Raw genomic sequence first — 23,367 nt, forward strand, 5'->3', positions numbered from 1 at the left:
TGCCCGTGTCTGTGATCCTGTCCATGCATGCAGTGGTCACTGCCCACCTCCACCCCCCCTCTGCAGATTGCCTTTTCACAGTTAAAAATTCCTATGGGTATTCCTGGTTTTGCGCACAGGATGATTTTGTTAGTGTGTTATGGAATCTGTGTGTGCGTGTTCATGTGAAGGTTGAGTTCTCTGGTGCCTTTGCACAAAAGGTGCCAAGCCTAAGTAAAAACCTTACCTTTAATGTTACAGTCTTAGTGTCATCTGCATATCTTTAGTGTTTTGTAGTCAGCAGCATCACAGAATCAATTAAGGCATCGTATCTCGAGCGGTAATGTTGGAAGCAACTGTCGCAGGTCTTTAACCTCTTTGTGATCACACAAGCTCTTTGTCCCTTGTTAAATATAGAGTTATAGAGTTCTGTCAGTCTGCAGAGAAGGAACAGTCTATTACTGGCTTCTCAGAAAAATGGGAAACCATTGGGATCAGACAGGAAATGGCTGCAGCATTTATTTTAACTGGAGACCCTTTATCTCTGGTCCCTTTCTTGCTCCTGAATGTGGGAGGACCTGCATGTTTCAGGAAACTTTCTAGAGCTTCAAAGAATAGTGGTGACAGACTAAGAATATCTTTACATCATGCTGCTTTTTGTCTGGATTTGTTCTAATGGTGACATTCCTAAAGATGGTGTACAAGACCAGTGCGTTCTGCTCTGCCACCTTGGATCAAGCTAGTTTTGTGACATCACACTCCTTGGTTTCTGATACCAGAATTACTTCCGTGGGCACAAGTTACAGTCTCAAATATAGTCAGGGTCTGTGAGGGATCAAACTGATTTGTATGGGAGGAGTAATAAACTCAGATATGAAATGTTCATCTTGGCAGTAGAGAACTTTGTTTTACAGCGTTCGTGTGTAACTATACATTAGGTTCTGACCACATACCAAGTGGCATCAGAAAATGCCTTTATGTGGCTGTCTCCTTGCTCTTTCATCACCAGCCTGCCCTTCTAGACACAGATGTTCTTCACAGTGTTCTTCAGCAGCTAGACGCTGCCTCAAGTGCAGTGGTGTTTTGGACACATTCACAAAACTCTGATCTTCTATGTAGTGCTTCACATGGTTGTCAGCCTACCTGCTAACACTCTGAAATAAGTGGTGATTCTCCTGGCTTTCCCAACAGTTGCAGAATTTTACTGATGTGAAGTCAATAAAATGGGACACTGAAACTTTGTAAAGAAATTTGTAGAACAAATGCATGTAACTCCTGAGTGAAGCATAATACATGTTTATATCATTGCAGTGGAAAAATGTAGCATGTATATGAAATTAATTCAGAGAAAAGGGGAGACAAGTGAAAGATATTTTGGGACTGTGGCCTTCTAAGTAGTCCAGAATGTTTCTGGCCTTCTCTTCCAGCCTTTTGATCTCCTTACTGGCCTGAGTTTCCTTAAACAGATTTATGCTCTGAGTATCCCACTCAGCACTGGGTTTTCTCTGTTCTTTGTTGCAGGGCACCCAAACCATTAGGAAGTCAGTGAAGTTTAACTTTTCCATGCTATTTCAGGCTTAATAGTTCTTAACAGCACATGAATCATTTGGTGAAGTACACACCAAAAATGTACACACCAATCTATGGAAATACAGACCTCTGGACTTCCCTTGTCCTACACTACATTAACGTGGAGAGTTGTAATGATTGTAAATCTAATACAAGGATTACTCTTACTGCAAAAACTCTGGCTTGTACCACCTCAAATATGTTAATGGTTTTCATATAGAATCTCATGAATGCTTGAACATTGAGGTGTTGCTTCTTTGCTGAGGGTGTTCTTTGAAATTCAAGTTTAGTTGCAGCCTGGTTTACTTCATGAAGATGTATCTGAGTATTATCCCCAGTTCTGTGTATTGTATCTACTCCAACCTTTAATTTTGGAGTGGTTATGTGAACATGTTTGACTTGGGTTTTTTTCCTTCTTTTCTCTTCTGGGAGCCATCGAGCTTAGTCAGGTCTTCTCAGTGCTCCTCTATTCCCGTGCTTAGGTGCGACACTGGATTCAAGGAGTGGAGGTGATCCATGTTCAGCTTGTGTGTATATGAATTCTTGCTTCCTTTTAGAGAAAGGAGACTGAAATCTCTTCAAGCTGTTATTTTTTCCCCCTATTGCTTGCGTTGAGTATCAGCTGATGCTTGCTTTTCAAAGCGACGTGAAAAATGAGTGGATCAAGATGTCCCAATTATCCAAGTCAGTAGCTGCTTGTAAGAGCTTTTTGAGTGTGTGCTGGCTTGTCTTTCATAGATTCAAAGCACCCAGTGATTCACCTAGTCTAACGGCTGTACATCAGACATATACCCTTTAGTGAACTTCAAATATGATTTGGGGGGTTGTGTAAGTTTTTTGGTGGTTTGTGTTTTGCTTGGATTTCTTTTCTAAAAGCATCTATGATGTTTCTTTAGGTAGTCTTCCAGTTGTCTCGAGGTTACTTATTCCCCTAGCATCTGACTGCTGCACCATATGCCTTTCTATTTCTGTCTGGCTTTTTTGTCCTGATTTTCTGGAGGTGTTGGCACATATGGATGATCTCCCTCACCAAAAATACCCCCAAACAGAACATCCCTAAAAAAGGATGTCAAGATCTTAGCCTAGAGCAGCACATGAATATATGCTGTAATCAGAAATTCACGTCTGCTTGTTTTCTTATCCTCCTCAATCTTCTCTCTATTCATTTTTTTATTGTTGTTCATAATTCTTCCTTCAATTACCATATTTTCTCGAAAGGCTGCAGTCTTCTCTTTTCATCTACTTTTCCTTTTGTATTAATCCTTTTTGATCTCCCTGTATTATCACTTCCTCTTGACTTTAACAGTTCTTTCTTTTTCCTAATTTCTTTTCTTGACATTTTTTTCAGTGTCATCTCTGCAGTTTGTTGAAGTACAACCATTCCTGTTGCTCAGAAATGAACTAATTGTCATATGATGCTACTTAATGTACTGGGAACACAAGACACATACGGCTGTTTCATAAATTAAAAGATGCCATATTGCTGTGTATGGAATGTGCACTTCTTATCAGTACTGTTACATGGAAAATATGGGTTTGGTGGTTGTTTGCAAAACGAGAGGCAGGGATGCTCTAGAAGGGAGTACATTTGAGTTGTTAACGAACTGGTTTGGTCATTTAGCATGTTGCTAAAACACATTCCCATTTTCAGCCATGTGCTTTTGAAGGGGGAAGGAGCAGAATAAAGACTTTCTATTACTGTGGAACTCAGTAAAACATATTGCTAAAGCATAGGAGATAGACAATGGAGTGGCCTGAATAAAGACAACTTCTAAATTCAAAATGAAACCTTAACCTCCCTGTGAGTAAAAGAGCTAATCTCTGTGTTGATGCACAATCTTCAATATTTCAGTGAGATTCTTTTTACTAAAGAAAAGAAAAAGCTGTTTATTTATATGTCTCAGAATTAGAATTTGAGAATACTTGTTCATCTGACGTTATGAATGCTACCTTCTGAAAGATAATTTGTTGATCCTTTGAAATCCAAGTTAGTGCTGCAATTTATATTGGGAGATGTAGTAGTTAGTAGGAGAGAGGGAACATGCAAAGCTAATCTGTTTCCTTACAGGATCTACAAGATGAAGTAAAGCGGGAGAGCAGTAACCTGCAAAAGCTGCAAGCTCAGAAACAGGAAGCACAGGAAATCCTTAATGATCTTGATGAGCAGAAGGCCAAGTTGGAAGAGCAACTTAACGATATCAGGCAGAAACGTGCAGAGGAAGCCCATTTGGTAAGGTCTATTGGCTAAGGCCCTTGAAAGAATAAATGCCTCATTTTGCAGAACTCAGCCTTGCAGCATAACAGTTGTTGGGGCAGGGGAAAAACTTTAACAAATAAACAGCCTGAGTGTCAAGATTTCATGACCAATAGAAAATAGGAAACATGTCACTCCAGTTACCTCCTAATTTAGTTTCAGTGTGTGAACAAACATACTGAGATATACGTGCACGTAAATAAGGTTAAGTGCAAGCAAATAGTGCAAAATTAGAATGCAATATAAGTGTAATTATAAGCACTAATTAATGGGACTGATTTCTTAGCAGTTAAATCATCTTAGAGTTATGTAGATTTTTTTCTCATATAAAGCTATAGTATTTCTTAAAGGTCTAAAATCACAGAATCACAGAATGGTTTGGGTTGGAAGGAACCTTAAAGACCATCTAATTCAACCCCCTGCCACACCGAGGGACACATTCCACTAGACCAGGTTGCTCCAAGCCCCATCCAACCTGGCCTTGAACACTTGAACTTGCTTCTCTGGGCAACATGTGCCAGTGTCTCACCACCTTCATGGTAAAAAACTTCTTAACACCTAATATAAATCTACCTTCTTCTAGTTTAAAGCCATTACAGCCAGAAAAACAGCTAGAATATTATGATCCTATTGAGACCAGTACGGAGTTAACCTTCCATTCAGGTGTAATCTATAATCTCTGCAATAGCTATGAGGGTTTTACTTTTTCTGGTCATAAGTATTAGTATTTGGATGTGTTTGGAAGTGTTGTGGTTTTTTGTTTTATAATATGGCTTTGAAATATTGTTCATGTTGTAGATTGCCATGCTAAAGGCTGAAATAACAAGCCAAGAGTCAAAGATTTCCGCATATGAAGATGAACTGACCAAAGCTCAAGAGGAGCTGAGTCGCCTGCAGCAAGAAACTGCGGAGCTTGAGCATTGCATTGCGTCTGGGAAAGCACAGCTGGGACCTCTTCAACAACATCTGCAGGATTCACAACAGGAAATTAATTCAGTAAGGCACTGTGAAAGACCCCCAAAAAAGCTTTTTTTAGCTGACAACCGTTAGTGTGGTTTTTCTTAAGGGGAAGGAGTCGTTCTCTTTTCTTCATCACTGTTTGCTCAGGTCTTCAGTTGCTTACACATGTGCTCTGTGCTTGTAATTGCTAGGATTCTTGGAGGCTGGCTCAAGAATACTTCATGTTTTTTCTCCAAGTTTTGTTAATAAAAGGGATTAATTTATTATACTTCATAAATAATTTGTCGTAATGAATGAAAAATGGAGAATGCATGTTTGAATTCTCTATGTCCAGTAGTTGTTTAAGCTTTCTTCCTCTGCCTTGGCTTGGGGCATGCTTTTACTAGTCTTTAATGGTTGTGAAATCAGTATAAAAAGTATCAACAGTATTTACTTAGGGAATTGTTGAAGTGGGAAAATAAGGTGAATGTAAGAATAAATTTGATTGAGATTAGATACTGAGAAGCAGAGATATGCCTGCACTGTTTTTAAGCACTGTGCTTTGAAGTGTCTGCTTTTATGCTAAAGGAACACTTAGCATCTATCTGCAGTCAGTGATTTATTATTACTTCAGGGATGTGCAAGCTAGCACAGCCTTTCCTCATTATTCTTCGCCTCCTCTAACTTGCCAGCTAATATATTAGCCAGACTCACATCATTATCAAGTTAGAAACAAAATGAAGAGGCTTCCTATTAACTTTGAACTCTAGAAATGGCAATACATGTCTGTAACCTGTTAACAATTTCATTTTTTTTTTTGTTCTTAAGATTTCCACTGTTCATGCAAAACACTTTCTTCTGCTGAAGTGCCTTATAACATACTCATAATTTTTTAAGTTTGGCTTTGAGGTTTAGAAACTGAGAAATAAATATATAGATTTTCCATTGTTTCCTCACCAGTAGAGAGAAGGATGTACTATTTCAATATTAATATGCTAGCAAGCTGTACCTTCAATGAACAGATTTGAGGATGATAAGTGGTTATGCTTGACTGTACTACAGACTTTTTCCATAGGTTTTGTATCAGCACTCCTGATTTTATTGCTCTTGAACAATGGGTGCTTTGGTGCTTTAGGCAAGATTATCTAATGCTTGGTCTGAGGTCTGTATTTGAAAGACACCTGGTGTTGTCTCTGCTGCCACCTGACTTGATATGTGCAAGTCAATGAAACCTCTGTTAGGTGACTGACCTAGCAGAAGTCAGTGGGATTTAGACAGCTTTGTGTCTGAACTATGTTCATCATAGAGTCATAGAATGGTTTGGGTTGGAAAGGACCTTAAGGTCGTCTGGTTCCACTCCCTGCCATGGGCAGGGACACCTCACAGTAGACCATGTCGCCCAAGGCTCTGTCCCACCTTCTGTATAATCTACTAAATCCAGTAATTCCTTCATAACTGGCGTGTCGATCGTAAATGTTTGCTGTGAGGCTTTGCATTAAGCATGTTGCTGAAATAATAACATGTGAGTGTAACTGTCTGCTTAGGAAGGCATTCTGTGGATTGTATAGACTTCAAAAGTCATGAAGGAGGAGATGAATTTGTAATTGTCCTTCTTGGAAATTGAGAATTGTGATAAACAGCATGTGTAATTGAGAGTTGAAGGCAATTGCTAATGCATAATTTAAATGGGAAAAAAAAAAACCAACCAAAAACCCATCCCCCAAAAAACACAACAAACTAAATAAATGAAAAAAATGTGAAAGCTTTGCAACTCTTCTTATGAGTTTGAGTAGAAAAAAAGCATCGAGCCTTGATGTTGCCAGTGACGCAGTCTGCTTCCTTGGCAGGAGAAGGTTCTCAGGTCTGTCCTTCAACCACATTGCACCTCCTCCAAATCAGATTTGTGCTCGTCTCCCAAATGTCACCCTTTGAAAGAACATGGGTTTTATTATATTTGCTTTTGAAAATAAGAATTTCAGACATACATTTTCCATTCTATATTTAAGAGGGGATGGTCATATACTAGATTCTGTGTGCTGCCATGCTGATGTATACACATTTATTTCTGTTTACAGGTGCAGACAAAACTTCTTGAGCTGAAAGAATTGGAGAATAACCAGTTTAGTTGGCACTCTCAGCCACATACTACGCTTGTTAATGGAACTGTGGATCACTCTAGTCTTAGCAACAGCAGCAGTGAAACTGCTAACCTTAATGAGAATGCTGAAGGGGAAAGTATAGCAGAAGATGAACAAGCAAACAGTGTCTCTCCAGTGAGTAGTGTTTTGCCTGCTTGATCATCATGCAATGCAGCTGTGAAGCTGGAATAAGTTAAGAATGTATCAAGATTGATTATGTTGTTAAACACTTGCACAAGTGACATTTCAGGGTGTTATTCTGAGGGACTATGCTTCCACAATCTCAAAGTTGATAAGCAGGGAAGGAGGCAATTTTAGCATGGCTGGAATGTGGCAATAAAAATTTGTCTGTATTTGTTTCTAAAGCAAAATAGCATAAATTGAATAGTAGAATTAACATTATAGGAAAGCAGCTGTCTCCAGTTGGAGCAACAAGAATGGAATAAAGAATGGTACAGAAAATCTGAAGATGTCTTGCTTTAAATGTTACTCCTTATGGCCCAGTAGATTCTTTTAGATTTTTTTAACTTTCACAGGGTTTACAGAACACTTCAGTATGTTCTATGATAAGTATGAACCTCTTGAAGTATCCTTTAGTATGTTCTTTTAGCTATTTAATACTTTGTATTGTGTAGTCTTCTATTTATTTATAGTTGTCCTGGGTTCAGCTACAGCAGTCATTTTTCCTCCTTCTTAGTAGCTGGTGCAGTGCATAGTGAATTGCTTTTGTCTTTATATAGATAAGGAATAGTCCTGAAATGACAGCCCCTGTTGTAGAAGAAGAGAAGGAGACCCCAGCTGCAACTGTTACCAAAAAAGTGAGTTTGTTCAAATTAGGGGGAGGAAAAGGCAAATTAAATCCTAATTAAACTGTTTCAGGCTTGCGTTGTGTCACTTGTATCATGGTCATAGAACAAAGGAATAAAGTTGTCACTTCTTACTGTTTTTATTTAGAATGTGATGTCATAAAAACATTTAAATCTCATGTAGCAGGTTGTTGTTGGGAAATATTTTGGATCTTCATGCATGAATTATGTAGAATTCTAGCTTCTTCCCCAGCTTTAAGAAACTACTAAATGGTAACACAGGACAACATGGGTGTTTTCCATGCTGCATGTCTTAAAAATTGTAATACCTTTCTCTACTTGTTTTGCATTGCCCAGGAAGACCCATTTGATGCTGAATCTCATTCGTTGCCTGATATAGTTTCCGAAACCAGCTTAGAGTTCTTCCAGTCTGATCCTTTTGTTGGCAGTAAGTAATTCTAAGTGCAGATTTGCAGAAACATGTCTTGTATGAACACATCTCAGACTAATCTTCACCTTGGAACTGCTCTTTCTACAACAAATGTGAACATGTCTGAGTGACAGGAGTGTGGAGCCAATAGCATTGTGAAAATAGAAATTACAGAGAGAAGAGTTCCAGGGTGTTTCTCCTTCCTTCAGCTGGACCTTCTAATTAGCTTTTGACAATTGCACATTTCCCTTATGGCTCTTCCTAAGTACTTCTCTTACACCCCACCCACCCCTTGGTTGCATTTTGGTCTTAAAGGTGTGGGCATAGTTGTGATACATGTGGTGTCACTAATCTAATTTGCAGCACAGATCCATGAAGAGGTCAGCTGAGGGTTCAGTGAGCTGTGGCGTGGGGAGGGTGTGGGTGGTTGAGAATGAATGGCTGTGCCCTACTTATGGTGAGTTTGGCACTGAGAGAAAGGTAGTGTGGAACTGCACCATCTGTTCGTCTTGTGGAAGTGCTATGCTTTATTTTAAGTACTTTGCCACTTCAAATGCTGCTGCTCTGCTTTTATTTTCTTTTCTGTTGGAAGGAATGATCTGTCTATATGGAGCCACTTGCAGAAGGGGAGTTAATTTGGATTAACTGCTGAAGCGGATGTTTTCAGCCACATTAATATGATTTTACATGCTTTCAGAATCAACATGGTCTGATCAATTTAGCTCATATCGCTTCGAAAGGGAGATAAGCTAAATCTGTTCTGCATCACTTGGCTTCTGAAAGAATGTCAATGCAGATTTAATACTTTTAATTAATAAATGGAACTAATTTAAAACAGCTTGACTGGTTTCTGTGTAGATATTGCTTGATTTTTGTTTATGTTGAAGTGCTTCTACTTAAAGCACATGACAAAGCCTTTCTTTCAGAGGAGAAAGACATACCTGTTAGCAGCCAACCTTTTGGGCTTTGTCTGCTCCATATGTTCAGGGGTAGATACTTACAGCTAGGAGACAGTATATCTATTTCTCTCAGATGTAGATGTGGGGTTAGAACTAATGCAATTGGGACCATGAATCCAGTACAGAAATGAGCACTTAAGAGCTACCATCCATGGGGCCTGTGAGAATTAATCAGAACCTGAGTCTAAGCTTCTATCCGTGGCTAGCCTGAATTACTGTGGTGGTAGCTACTGCATAATGTGGGTGTTTATGGACAATAGCCAACAGAAATGCATCTTTGAGATGGCTGCTTTTATGTATTTCATGATGGTAATGAGCTATGTCTAATTAGCTTCATGTAATGCTAGTTCTTGTGGTTCCATTGAAAATAGTGCAACTATTCCTCTGAGTGAGAGGTGTTTGAATTCTGAATGTAGAAGTGAGTTTTAATCCAGAAGACTTCAACTGAGTACAGGTAACTTCTTTGTTTTTTTTAAACAGGTGATCCCTTCAAAGATGACCCTTTTGGGAAAATTGGTAAGTAACTTTGTAACTTCTAATGTGTTTCTTTTTCTAAATGGTTCCTACTAGAAGAGTATGTGAGGGAAAGTTATTACCCCATTATTACCAGTGCAAAGAAAGGTAGGAATGACCCAAAAAGTCACCATAGGATAGATAAATATATAGTGGTAGCAGCTGTCCACTTGTATTAAAGCTTTTCAGAGAAGCCCATTGCTGGTGAACTGTCTCTTGCTGTTGGAAGTATCCTTAGTTGGGATTTAAGCATGTGAAGGTGGTGAACAGAAGCCCCCAGACTCTTGCTGCCTGTTTTGTATGCAAACACTAGGATTGTACTCTTTCAAAGGCTCTTAATTCACTATCTTTAGAACTAAATACTGAAAAATGTGGGAAGTCTCTATTTAGACTGGCTGTGTAGGCAGTGTCATTGCATTATTTGCTTGGTCTGGAATGAAGTTACTGCTAACAAAAAAGCAAAATGACCAGTAGGAAGCCCACGGAAAAATAGTGTTGACCACCAAGTGCTAAATAAGAAAGCATCATTTCTGTCTGGGGAGTGAAGGAGAGGAGTGTAGGAGAGTTGTGGAAAACATTAGATTTTGTAAAATGCTTCATTTTAGGGGGCTTGGTTACAGAAATCAGATGGTTCTAGAACCAAAGCACTGGCACCATCTGAAGTTTCCATGATGTGCAGAAAATGTTGCCTTGTCTAATTCTGAATCACAGAACACGCATTATTTGCAGGTGAATTTCATACTTGGTCTTAAATGCAGTATGGCCTTCTTGCAGTATGCAAAAAAGCAATATAATGTTTAGTTTTTAAAATACCAAGCTAGGTAAAATTAGCAGAAATGCTGATGAGATGTTTATTTTTAGATCCCTTTGGTGGTGATCCCTTCAGAGGCTCAGATCCTTTTGCAACTGACTGTTTTTTCAAGCAGTCCTGCACTGATCCGTTTGCAACTGCTGGCACTGATCCATTTAGCACTGCAGACAACAGTAATATCACAGTAAGTTTGGCAGCATACATTTCACTTCCTTCTCTATGTAATTTGGACAAAATAACCCATTTTGTACATTTGGACATGCCTTGAAAAGCTGATTATTTGGAAATCATATAGATAAATGGTTACTTTTTACCCCATGGCTCTGTCCTGTCCTTTTATGTTTCCTATTTCCTAGAAATAGTCAGAGATGAAATAGGAGTGAAAACCAAAACAACCCCATTTTTAAGGTGTTTCGGTGTGGAGCTTCATTGCTCTACAGTTAGGAACATTTAAGAGTAAGAAATGAAGCTCTGTTGGTAGCTGGTGGAGCTTACTAAGCATTGAAGGAAACCCAAGAGTAATCTTACCAAGTTATGTTGAGACACTGGATTTTTGCCTCCAAAGCTTACAGGATCAGTAGGAATGTTCTGTATCTTATTTGAAACCTGGTATGTGGTTTCTCCTCTGAAAAGCCAAATTGTTCTGTAGTTGTATGTTGTTGGGGTTTTCTTGTGGTTTTTTCAGTAAGAGTCATTGAAGCCCTCGCATAATGTGGAGATTCTTACTGAATGTATCCCTTTACCTCTTTTAAGTGTACTTAGGTATGACTTTTAGCTGTTCACATTATAACTAAGCAGTTATTGATTAGTCTTGAGCCTATTATAAGGTAGGGTTGGGTATGAAACATTCTCTGATGTTGGATAGAACTCGTTGAAGATAAGGTAATATTTAGGGCTGGATAGGCAAACAATCTCCGTAGCTGAAACTCTTCTCATGTTGGTTGCCTCCATCCTTTTGCCATCTCCTTTCCTCCTCAGTTCTGCTTCTGTTCATGCCTCATTTCCAATTTTTTGTGTGTATAAAATATGCATATACATACTTAAGAATTAAAGATGGATGTGGATTAAGAAGCAAGTAAAGTGGCTGTAGAGTGTGCCTGAGGTAAACCCAAAACAGTCAAGAGAATGAGACATCACTACACCTAACAGTGGTGGTGTCCTTCCATGTGGTGTGCACGTTACGCAGCTCTCGGGGTCATACTGCACACCACAGCCTACAACTACAGCCTTCAGTCCTCCAACTCTGCAGTCTTCAATGCTTAGCACACTATCTTTTTTGCAGTCTTGGTATTGTAATATAACTAATTCTTGGTAATATTACAGTCTGATAGTAAGAGCTTTACCACATCTTTGTGGTGTTGATATCTTTTTGATAAATCTGCATGAAGATGGCTCTGGTTGCAGAAATCTGAGACTAAAATAAGTAGTAGCTACTTTTAAATTTTGTATTAGTGGTGACCAAGTATGTTGCACATATTGTACCTTTTTTTCCCCATCCCTTGAAAGTACTAATCACTGTTTTGAGGAGGAGTTTCTGTTAACAGACTTGTTTACTGGTGGTGGTAAAAGCTATTTCCAAAATATTTTATCTTAAAACTTATTTTATCTTAGAACTTCCAAACTAAAATAAATCGTGGTCATACTCTTAGAATGAGGAACCTTTTAAGCTGAAAAACAGATTTCCCTCTAAAGCATTCTTTTATTTCAGACAGAGATGTCAAAGAAGAATGACCCTTTTGCTCCTGGTGGAACAAGTGTTACTACATCGAATGATCTAGGTAAAAGTACATTACATGCATCAGACTACTTTGCGATTTGGTTTTATTTGATTTTTTTATTATTATTATTACTTTTGTTTCTAGTCTTTTAACTGAATTTGTGATGGAGCATTTTAGGGATTTCCTGTGTTGTCTGAATTTTCCTGTAACATACAACTTAACGTGCAAGTTTACAGGGGGGTATTTTTATAATACAAAACTGTCTCATTATCTGTAGTGTGTAGTTTACCTAAAACTGGTAAAATATCCTGTTTTAAGTATTTAGACTATGTGAATGGTTTGTACTGCTTCCCATTTTGGAGATTTCATGTTACTTTCTAAGTAACATACAAGATAGCTTTCTACTACAAGAGGAGATGTGGGATAGAATAACTACTTCATTGAGAACTTTTACTGTTAAAGCTTGTTCCTTTTGCTATGATCCTTTTGCATTTGAGGGCTAAAGACGTTTTGGGGAAGACTCTAATCTCCTGTTTTCCCAAGTTGCACTGACAAGTGGCAGTCCAAAACATGAATCCATGTGTGATTTCATATTGTGAGCCTGTTCAGTTTAATTGTAGGGGAAAAAATGCCATTTTCTAGAGATGCAGAAGTGAATATTGATACAGACAGTGCACTTCCTGCTTTACAGTAGAATAGCAGGTTATAGATATTGTTGAGGCACATAAGAATTAAAGGGTAACATTGAATTGCATTGGGATTATGTGAGGTTTAGATACTTTATTCCACAGTGGGCTTTTCATATTTATCTATATATGTATCTATACTTATGGGTGTATGCACACAAAAATACCTTTGTGTATATACGTATGTATAGCTCAGGAGAACATCTAGTAGAATGGGTATTTGATGCTTTCAGTGGTAAATTCCATTTTTTTAAATGTAGGGAACCAAAATACCAGTATTTTTTCATTACTCCCTGTTTAGAAGAATTATTATTCTTAATTGTTAGTTGACAGTTATGAGTTTTTGTAAAAGCTACCTAAAGTGCCCACCCCATAAAATATTTCACTTCAACTAGTCTATGCTGCAAAATATGTAATGGTTACTTGTTTGTTGAGGGACTTTTTCAGTCTTTTTGATGCTTAACTTTTAATCTCATTCTGTTTGCTTGATTTGTATATATTTAGCTACAGACCCCTTTGCCTCTCTGTTTGGAAATGACTCCTTTGGAAGTGGCTTTGCTGACTTTAGCACGATGTCAAAGGTAATAGTAAGCTACTGCTACTCATAGAAAATGCTTGAAACTGCAGTGACAAGACACAGTTTAGCTTCTATGCCAACAGTTTCATTACTGTTTTGCCACCACTAAAAATTTATAATGGCTGACTTTCTTGAACACGAGGTCTTTATAGTAAATTATCCACTGGGAAGAATGAAATGTAATCTTTGTGGGTTTATAAGTATCTTCTCTATATTTGCAGTGACTGAGTTTAACAGTACAAATACTAGTTTTGCATCTTTGACTGCACTCAACTTTATACTGCTGTACAGACAAACCATTCCTGATTTTTCTTGATTTTTTTACAATATCCCAGAGTGTGTGGATGATATCTGTAAAACCAAACAAAAGTATTTTCTTTCTGTCTTAGTCCAGACTTTCAGTTCTAAATAAATACTGCATTACTGAAAAGAAGGGGAAGGTAAAGCAGAATTGCACTGAAAACGTGTGTGTTGCTGTTTTCTATGTTAAAGGCCAACAACGAGGATCCCTTTAGCTCTTCTACATCAGGTTCTGTCAACAGTGTGACCATAACTAAAAACTTATTTGATGAACCACCAGCTAAAAGTGAGGATGTTCCTCCTGCACTGCCCCCTAAAACCGGAACTCCCACAAGGCCCTGTCCACCACCCCCTGGTAAGAGCCAATACTGAGATGCTGTTAGCAATTAGCTGCTTCAGTACTGGAGTGGGACAGTATGAGAGAATGGTGAAGTGCCTGAGTTAAGAATGAATAAGCAGGATGTGAAACAAGTCTGTTCCTGATCTTTGGTGGTTTCCTTGGAGTTAAATGTCACGTGGTGTTTGGGAGCAGTCTTTTCTTTCTGAAGAGAGAGAGGATTTAGAAAACAGGAAAAAAAATGAGTTATTACAAGGATCTGCAAGAACACGGCATGGCTGTAGATTAAATGGTTACTAATGTGATGCATTGTGAATCTTGCATTAAATTGTACTTAAAGTGAGAATTCAGTGTGAAATCAGTGTGGCTTTTTCCATTTCAAAACCTCTGGGTTTAATGCAAAGTGAATAAAACCGGGTTAAATGACTGCCTCAGGTTTTTAGATTAACTTCTTCCAAGTGGCCTTGCCAGAGGTCTGTGACAGTCAACCTAGCCAGTGTAATAGTAATAAATGCAAGTTTCCTGTGCTGTTCTCTCTTCAGTGATACCTGAGTGCTCTGGTCTTTGCCATGACAAGGACATTTTTACAACTGTATGTAGGGATAGGACAGGGGGAAATGGCTTTAAACTGAAATAGGAGAGATTTAGATTATGTATACGTAAGATATATTACTGTGAGGGTGGTGAGGCGCTGGCACAGGGTGCCCAGAGAAGCTGTGGCTGCCCCATCCCTGGCAGTGTTCAAAGCCAGGTTGGACACAGGGCTTGGAGCAACCTGCTCTAGTGGAAGGTGTCTCTGCTTTCCAGATAAGGCCACGATTATCAAAGATAAACACCTTGTGGTTGCAACAAGCCCATGTTACAAGAGACTCCTCACTCAATTTTTTTGCATAAATTGGAAAATACATCACTAGTATTTCTTCTTAAGTTTCTATCCTTTATTTCACTGTCTTTAAAAACTCTACTGCATCGCTTTTTCACTGTTACACAATATGGATGAATCTGAAGGTGTTTTGGAAAACTGTAGCATCAAATTAAACATGTATTCTTCATTTTCCTCAAAAAAAGAGGAACACAGTAAATTTAAGCATATTTATCTTAGAATTTAAACTCAGCTGTTTAATTTCTAACGTCGATGTGAGATCTGGTTCATGCTTACGCCTTGCAAGTGATCAGTTTCACTGTAAATAGCATTAAAACAGCTGATAGGACAGATGATAATTTGAATGCTTGATAGTGTTCCCTCTTAATGGTGGTCCTTATCTAAAACAGAAAAGGATTACTGACTTCACTGTATGGGAATGGCTATGATGTGGTGTACAGACCTGCTTTTAGAATGCAAGCTTCTAGTGATGGAACCAACAGCATCCTTATCAATAGGTGACTAGTAAAAAGTAGGCTGATTTGTTTTTCACATATTAAAAATGATGCTGTGGTTATCTTCATAACCATTACCAATAACATATTTTCCTAAGAGAAATAAAAAATGGAGATACTTAAATGTATTTGTTTTTAATGACTCCCTTGGTCTGATCCAAAACAAGGGAATGCTTTTTCAAATAAATGCCCACAAATCTTTCTCTTAATCCTTCACACTACTGGAAAGAATACAGAAGGGCTGTTTGCTTGCCTCTGAAACCCACTGCCTATCTAGATACTGATAAGCACCTACATTACACGATTTTGGGGGCAGATTGGAGATTGTATATTTCATAGTCTTATAATTATTAATCCTTCCCACACAGAAATAAAATTCCCTGAATGTCATTTGAAGGTGCTTCTCCCACATTAGTCAAGAAATAGACATTGTTTGCCAATAGATCATCATCAATGCAGGAGAGCTGTCATGGCAAGATTACCTTGGAAGTGTCTAAATCATGTATTTCCAATGGGGTATTTTCTAATTCATTGACAAATTAGAATCTCTTTTGGTCTATGAAAGAGTTCTTAGACTAATATGCAGAATCAGAAGCACTCTGGTTCAATTCTGCAGTTTTAATCTAAAATGGCAACAGAAGAAAGTTTTAAAATGCAACCACTGTAAGTGTTGCAGAACTTGCAGAACCCACTAGTTGAATTCAAGAAACTGCAATGAAACCTTTTCTGTTAGCAGTAACATATGGAGAGAGTGGTGGGATGAAGTTCAGCTCAACTATTCTAGAAAATATTTGGGTTAATGTCCTTAAAGGTATTGAAAGCTGTCTTAGAGTTAAGCTGAATAAAAAAGAACAAGATAAGCAGGGGCTTGTGCCTGATTCTGTTATGTCTGCAGCTACCAAGGCAAGGATTAAGAAAATAGTTAAACCTGTGATTGCTTGTTATCATACTCTTTTGTTTTGTTAATTTAAAAACTCCAGGAATTCCTGGTGTTAGCATAGTGAGAGGACATGGGGTCTTCTCTGGTCTCTGAAAAAAACTGTGTTAACTTGATTCAAACAAATAATAAAACAGGCTTGTTGGAATGATCATGGACAGTTGATAGAAGGCAAAAATAATGTGTTGATAGAGTTGGGGCTCAAAACTGTTAGAAATTCTATTCACAAAATAGTTAATTAGTACATAATTGGGGCTGTTCAGCCTGGAGAAGAGAAGGCTGTGTGGAGACCACAGAGCAGTGTCTGAAAGGGGCCTACAAGGATGCTGGGGAGGGACTCTTCACTGGGGACTGTAGTGGTAGGACAAGGGGTGATGGCTTTAAACTTAAACAGGGGAAGTTAAGGTTAGATATAAGGAAGAAGTTCTTTGCTGTGAGGGTGATGAGGCACTGGAATGGGTTGCCCACAGAAGTGGTAAATGCTTCATCTCTGGCAGTTCTAAGGCCAGGTTGGACAGAGCCTTGGGTGACATGGTCTAGTGTGTGGTGTCCCTGCTTATGGCAGGGGGTTGGAACTAGATGATCTTAAGGTCCTTTCCAACCCAAACCATTCTGTGATTCTCTGTGTTCTTGTATCAGTAACATACGTGTGCTTTTTACCTGATTACCCTTTAAGAAACTATGGACTGTACCCTCATTTTTTAAATTGGCAACCCCTCCTCTGAAGTCACTGCAACCCCACTATTTTACTAGAAGAGGCTGCATTCCAAGTAGCTTTCGAATTTGTTTTTTTTTTACTATTTATAGCATGTTATTACCTGCTATCTTAAATTCATTTTAAATTCATTTTAATCTAAGGGAAAAGACCTATCAATCAAATAGACTCTTCAGATTCCTTTAAACCGAGCGATCCATTTCAGCCTTTCCCCACCCCAGACATTCCCAAAGAACAAGAAGCAGATCTATTCAGTGATCCATTTGCTCCCACCAGCGTCAGTAAAGAGGCTGACCCCAACAATTTTGCAAACTTCAGTACTGTGAGTAAACACTTTTTACATTTGTTTCAGTATAATGACAGCTTTGAATTGTTAATACTGAAGTCTTCAGTCTAATTTAAAACATTAAAACATATCCCCTGTACAAAAGGGATATTGCTTCCAGTTGTAGCAGTATCAACCCTAACGATTCTATGATTCTATTTACATTTAATTTACAGCTGAGGCTGTCCTAAAATAAGATACTGCAAAATGCTGTAGTTACTGTTTAAATTGCTTTGGTTTTGTGATTATCTTTTTTTCATGGAGGCCTCCTAGCTTTTAGAAAATAGGACTTTTAAAATATCTCTGTTCTGGGGATTATCCATTTTATCAGGGCATGCAGCAGATTTAAATTATATATGTATAACAAGCACACTGTTAGCTATCCAATTAAAAATAAAACAAAAGGCATGATTTTAATTTAGCTGTCACTGAACTGTTTGGTCATAATTGCAATGTACTGAAATACTGATAAACAGCCTCATCACAGTGTATGTTAATGAGATATTATTTGATGAGTTTTGAATGGCTGGTAAATTCCAGTCGTATGTACAATGAAGTATAAAGTAGTAAGTGTCTCTTTATAACCAGAATCCATTTCATAGAAGTCGTGGTGTCCAAGCAGTAGAAGCAAATCTAAAGGTTTGTGCATGCTTATATAGTTTTGGTTTTTTCCTTTTGAGCTTTTGCACATAGGAGCTTTGAAAGGCATTGTCTCACCTGCAAGCTTGATACCTGTCAAATGCAATTTGCATTTACAGTATCTTGATCATACTGCCTTTTTTTATTTTCAGACCTAATACACTATGTGCTTGATTGAAGTAAACTGAGTATTGACAGGCTCTTAAAATTGACTTGCACTGGTTGATGTGTCTTGTAGCATGGTAATTTCTGAAATGCTGTTAGTGATCACAGGTATTAGTTAGAGGGACTGAGAAGCCACTTTGGAGGAGAGAATGTGAACTGTGGAGGAGAATGCAAAAGTGTTCATTATCTTCATGAAGGAAAAAAAAAGTATTCTTTACCAGCTGCAATTACTGAAAATACTAAGTGCATTATGGAGAAAAATAGAGCTTTTCTACATTTATTTCCCAAAGAGGCAGCCCAAAGCAGAAACTAGCTGGGTTCTATTATAATTCTTTCAGACTTAACATTGGGACATTCATGAAGACATGGGCTTCACCTATCTCTTTGGTTTTCTGCATGCTGACTAGAAACAAACCTTAGCATAACCTTTTGTATTTTATTTAAGATAATACCCTTAACTGTCTCTGATTTATAATCATTGTACCACAGTAATTTAGTTCACATTCTGTTCACATCAATAAACATGGAAAGATTATGTTCTCTTTTTTTATCTCTTGTATCGCACTGACCTTTCTTTGTATTACTACTGGGCTTCTAACTGTATGGTTACCTTATTATTTTGCTGCTTCTTGGCAGAAGTTATTTCTCATCTGAACAATTAAACGCAGTCACTCTACAGCTAATTTTTGCAGTCATTGTCACCTGGGGAAAATCATCTTTGATGCAAGTAGGGTAAATGAGATGTCCCCCAGTGCGGAGAGGGGTGTAATCTGCAAAGTGTTCTCCTTATTTATTCAAAATGTTTCTTGTATAGACTGTTTATTATCCAAAATACAATTGAATTTGAATTATGACACTTTCTGCTCATAACTTTTTTGAAACCGAATACCGAACTTTGAAACATTGCCTATTTCATCAGACAACATCTATTGGATGGCTTCGGTGCAGTTCTGAGTAGTTAAACGTTAGACTAAGCTAATCTTAATAGTGTATTTAAATTAAAAAGTAATATTTGAAGATTAGAATACATATATGTTTTTATAAAAACTAGTTTTTATGAAATTAAGTGACTAGTTGTCACAGCAAGGACTTGGACAGTCTTAGCTATCAATGTATTATTAATCTGGTTTGTTTTGTCTTTTAAAAATGCAGTATTCTACTGAGGAAGACATGATTGAATGGGCTAAGAGGGAAAGTGAGAGAGAAGAGAAAGAAAGATTGGCAAGACTAAAACAGCAAGAGCAAGAAGACTTGGAACTGGCTATTGCACTCAGTAAATCTGAAATATCAGAAGCATGAAGCTTAGAATAAGATTCTCTCTTATGTCAACTGTTTTGTCCCTTTTCCTGAATACCTAATCTATTTAAATGTTCATCAGAAAATACCTATATACAAGAAGCTATGAGAGGTTTTAAATTTCTGAAAGTGGTGTGAATGTTTCTGCTAAATTCAATCCTTTTGGTTATTGTTTGAATAACTATTAAGTTTAGCATTCAATTGCTCTCAAGTTTTCAGGAGAACAAATTACTTTTCCCAGCTGTAAGCAAATCAATTCAAAATGAAGATAGTGAGATTGTAGTTTGGCTGTAATTTGTCAGCAGTTGGTAATTGAGCATAAGGTGATCACAGCAATTATTCTGTCATGGCTGACTATATCCCATCAAGCAGTTAGTCATTCGAAACATTTTATCCTTCTAAAGAGATTTTAGTAATGCCAGAATTGTGGAGTGCTTTATTTTGTATGTATGCATATAGATTTTCACTTCATTGAGGATTCTATGTTTGGATTTGAAATAACAATCCTCATAGAGTCTAAGTCAGAAAGAATATTGTCTTTCTGAAACCTTTAATGCTTTTCTTGCATGGTCATAGGTTTTAAGACAGACTTGTTATTTTGTTTTATAAAGCAATTGAGTTGTTGATTCATGTGCATTTGCTGTTGGCCAAGATGACTGTCAGACTGGGAGACCCCACTGCTATTTGAGCCACTTTTGCCTGTGAAATATGCAGCTGAGCTGGCAAATTATTAAGTTCAATTTGAAATAGGATTGAGAATAGAAAGGAAAAACAGGTAGTCTGATTTTTATTTTATTTTTACCACACTTGTTTTCTGTATATGTAATTTATTGAATGCCAACTGATAGTTGCACCTTAAACTGAATGATTTCTGAATGGTCACTGAGTCAAGAGTTAGGATTGATAGAATGTTAATGAAAATAACTTAATGAAAATAACTTATTGTTCATTTTGAAAGAACTCTATTGAAAGAATCAGTTTCATTAAAATAGTTCCCCCAAAAATAATCCTTTGCCCTAAGAAAAATGGATGACAGCAGCATAAACATCAAGAGATTTAAGGGGTTTTTTCCTTGCACTTTCAGCCTGTAGTATTTCTGTTGAGGAAATTGAAGCATTTCAACACACAACACTGGGGGAAGGAGGAGAACTCGACCATGCTTCAGTATATTTAAGCTCTTCCCATTACCTGCCAATGCTGCTGTTGCTTGAATTTGAGGGTAATTTTAAATTTTTCAGGAAAAATGGGTAACCTGACTGGGATGTTTTTTTCTTTTGCACTGGGAAATGAGCATTTAAACACCTGCTCAGAAAAATAAATAACTTAAAATTTTGCAAGTATTAAATAGTTATAACTTATCTATACATCTTTGTAATGAGTGTACACTAATCTTGCAAATCATATACTTAACTGGATTACATAGTTTCTTATCTTTTGTTAAAAATGTATACTCAGTGGACCAACACAATATTATATGTATATATTATATATATATTCCTGCTTTCCTTTATGGAATTTAAAGTTTTGAGTCATTTGATGTTACATTTCATGTTACTGACTCTGACTATAGTACTTTTACTCAGACTACCAACAAACCACTGCTGTGAGCTAAATGGCATTACTTTATGAAGTTTTAACTGTTGTTTTTTTAAAAGAAAACCTTGTTCAGGTGGGATTAGCCTCTATTTATAGACTTCCCTTTTGGTTAAAAATTCTAACAATAGCCTGTAATTATGAAGAAATAAAGTTTAAGTACAGAAGTGTGAACTGTTTGCCTGTTTTGTCAAAAGGGTGCTGTTGGCTGAGAAGCAACACATAAATGTCATGCAAACAATATAAAGTGTTCTGATTGTACTGTGAGCGTGGGTAAATTGGCAGAGAAAAGAGTTGCCTGAATGCTGAGGTTAGCTAAAGTGCACACTAATCCCAGCTGACGCTTCCTCCATTAGGAGTTGTGGCAGCTTCAAAGAAAACTCAGGCTACTCTTGTCCAAGGATTTTTGCCTGCACAAAGGCTTCAGAGCCCAAATGTTTAGGTACTTAAGATTTATCTGTGAAGATATGCGAGCACCTCTACTGGCTGCTGTCAGCATGCAGGGCTTAAAACAACTTTAGTTTAACCCAGCATATATGATTCTTCTTAAACATGTCTGTCAGCATGATGTCTCCTTTACATCATAGAAATGCTTGGTCAGAGGTTTAGGAGTTCCAGCAACCATTTACACTTGTCTTTTGATCCTTTTGTTGCAGTAGTTCTAGGTTTTAATATACTCACTTAAGTGGATCCAAATCTCTTTGCCTATTTTCTTTTAACGAGACATCAGTTGGATTAGATGATGTAATATCTTTATTAATCTTATCAGGATCAAACACATTCTTGAGGCTATTTGAAACCTGTGAGCTGCCCAATTTTAATTATTTAATTTTTTCCATTTAAGTAAGTCCCCTGTCAAGTTTCTGTCTTGGGTACACTTTGCCCCTGACTGTGCCACTTTCAACCCTCTCTCCCCTCTAAATTGTGTGCAGTCCATTTAACTCTTCATCGTGACACTGAAGATGGCTAAATGGTTGCTAATCATCTTGAATAATTGGATATCCTCTTCACTGTCTTTCTCTAATTTCCTCTACATTGAAGTTCTGTCATGTAAAAGTTTCTATTGCATTCACAGAATACCATTGCACTCAAAAGATAAGAGACTAATGTCTAGCAGATGAATTGGCCACTTGACAGTTACATTGCCAGTGCAAGTTATCTGAAGCAGCTTAACTAGAAACTGTTGGAAGCTGATTGGAAATTATACTGGGGATTAATGTTAAGTCTGTTATACCATTGTGAAGTACTGACAGGGAATAAAATGGCAATGAAAGTGCTTAATGAAGGAACTGACATACTGGGTTGAAAGCTGTTTGCTTCAGTACAGCAGACTTAAAGCCATACAGAATACTAACTCCTCTGCTTTTAGTACCTAGATGTTGTTGTGTTAGACTGCAGTACTGGACTTCACTGGTTTCCTTGGTTTACATAAGAAGGAAGAGGATTTGTTTGCCTTGTGCAATTACAAAATACAAGATAATGTCAAATTAAAAGCAGACAGTCAACAGTTCATACTAGAAGTAGACAGTAATTTTCCCAAACTGAAGATCTTTCTTGATGCAAGTTTGAAGCTTATTCTTTTGGTAGGTAGAGTGGAGCTTCAGTTCGGCCTGTGTCTCTTATCCCAGAAAACATGGGAAGGAACTTTTGTCAGGTGACGAGCCATCAAGTCTAGGTGAGTAATATCCTGAAAGAGATGTTCATCTACAATCTGTTTAAAGAGATATGAGTAGTAGTTAAAAAAATACGTAAATAATACCTGCTGCGTTACCATTCCTTGCTCAGAATACTTAATATCTGTTGTGCTAAAATTGAGAGATCCAGAGCTGCTACAACCTTAGATTTTTAAACTGAAAACAAAAAGGATCAGCTTTTGAAGTGGATGAACAGGTTGCTAGCTGATAGGGGGGAAGAATGCCGCATTGTCTGGATGTGTACTCAAGAGGTCAGGATGTTGTTTCTAGTTATCTCTTGCTGATTTATTAAATGATTTTGGACAAACCACTTCTTAATGCTAACCTGTTTCCTGTTTTCTAAGTGACAATGGGTCCGATAGGATGTTGCATAAGCGCTGTAATTTGGAAAGACAATCTCGTGCAGAGCAAAAGGAATCTTATCCCATTTTAGTTGTGTGTACCCTATAGGGAGGAGAGATGTTACAAGGTATTTGTTCATATAAGCAGCACATTGCACTCAACAATAACTGGAAATAGATCAGGAATTTAGCAGAAGTGCTGCTTTGAACAAGATACTTGTTTGAGTATTTAATGTGCTGATCAATACAGGATGAAATCCTTACCTTTG

The 23,367-nt window shown here is 37.5% G+C and overlaps 1 protein-coding gene across 1 annotated transcript in view; it reads left to right on the plus strand.

Moving 5' to 3' along the window:
• EPS15 (epidermal growth factor receptor pathway substrate 15) overlaps positions 1-21,235 on the plus strand; it is a 22,535-nt gene extending 1,300 nt beyond the window's left edge. The window contains exons 2-13 of the mRNA XM_010022972.1: positions 3,617-3,778; positions 4,601-4,798; positions 6,817-7,014; positions 7,620-7,697; positions 8,043-8,133; positions 9,555-9,590; positions 10,449-10,582; positions 12,107-12,176; positions 13,307-13,383; positions 13,872-14,034; positions 17,189-17,367; positions 19,327-21,235. Of these exons, the coding sequence (XP_010021274.1) occupies positions 3,617-3,778; positions 4,601-4,798; positions 6,817-7,014; positions 7,620-7,697; positions 8,043-8,133; positions 9,555-9,590; positions 10,449-10,582; positions 12,107-12,176; positions 13,307-13,383; positions 13,872-14,034; positions 17,189-17,367; positions 19,327-19,473 (1,533 nt within the window). The 3' untranslated portion in view covers positions 19,474-21,235. The remainder of the gene's footprint in view (positions 1-3,616; positions 3,779-4,600; positions 4,799-6,816; positions 7,015-7,619; positions 7,698-8,042; positions 8,134-9,554; positions 9,591-10,448; positions 10,583-12,106; positions 12,177-13,306; positions 13,384-13,871; positions 14,035-17,188; positions 17,368-19,326) is intronic.
• The last annotated feature ends 2,132 nt before the right edge of the window (positions 21,236-23,367 follow it).

Source organism: Nestor notabilis, unplaced genomic scaffold (assembly GCF_000696875.1).
Source record: "Nestor notabilis isolate BGI_N333 unplaced genomic scaffold, ASM69687v1 scaffold36059, whole genome shotgun sequence".
NCBI lineage: Eukaryota > Metazoa > Chordata > Aves > Psittaciformes > Psittacidae > Nestor > Nestor notabilis.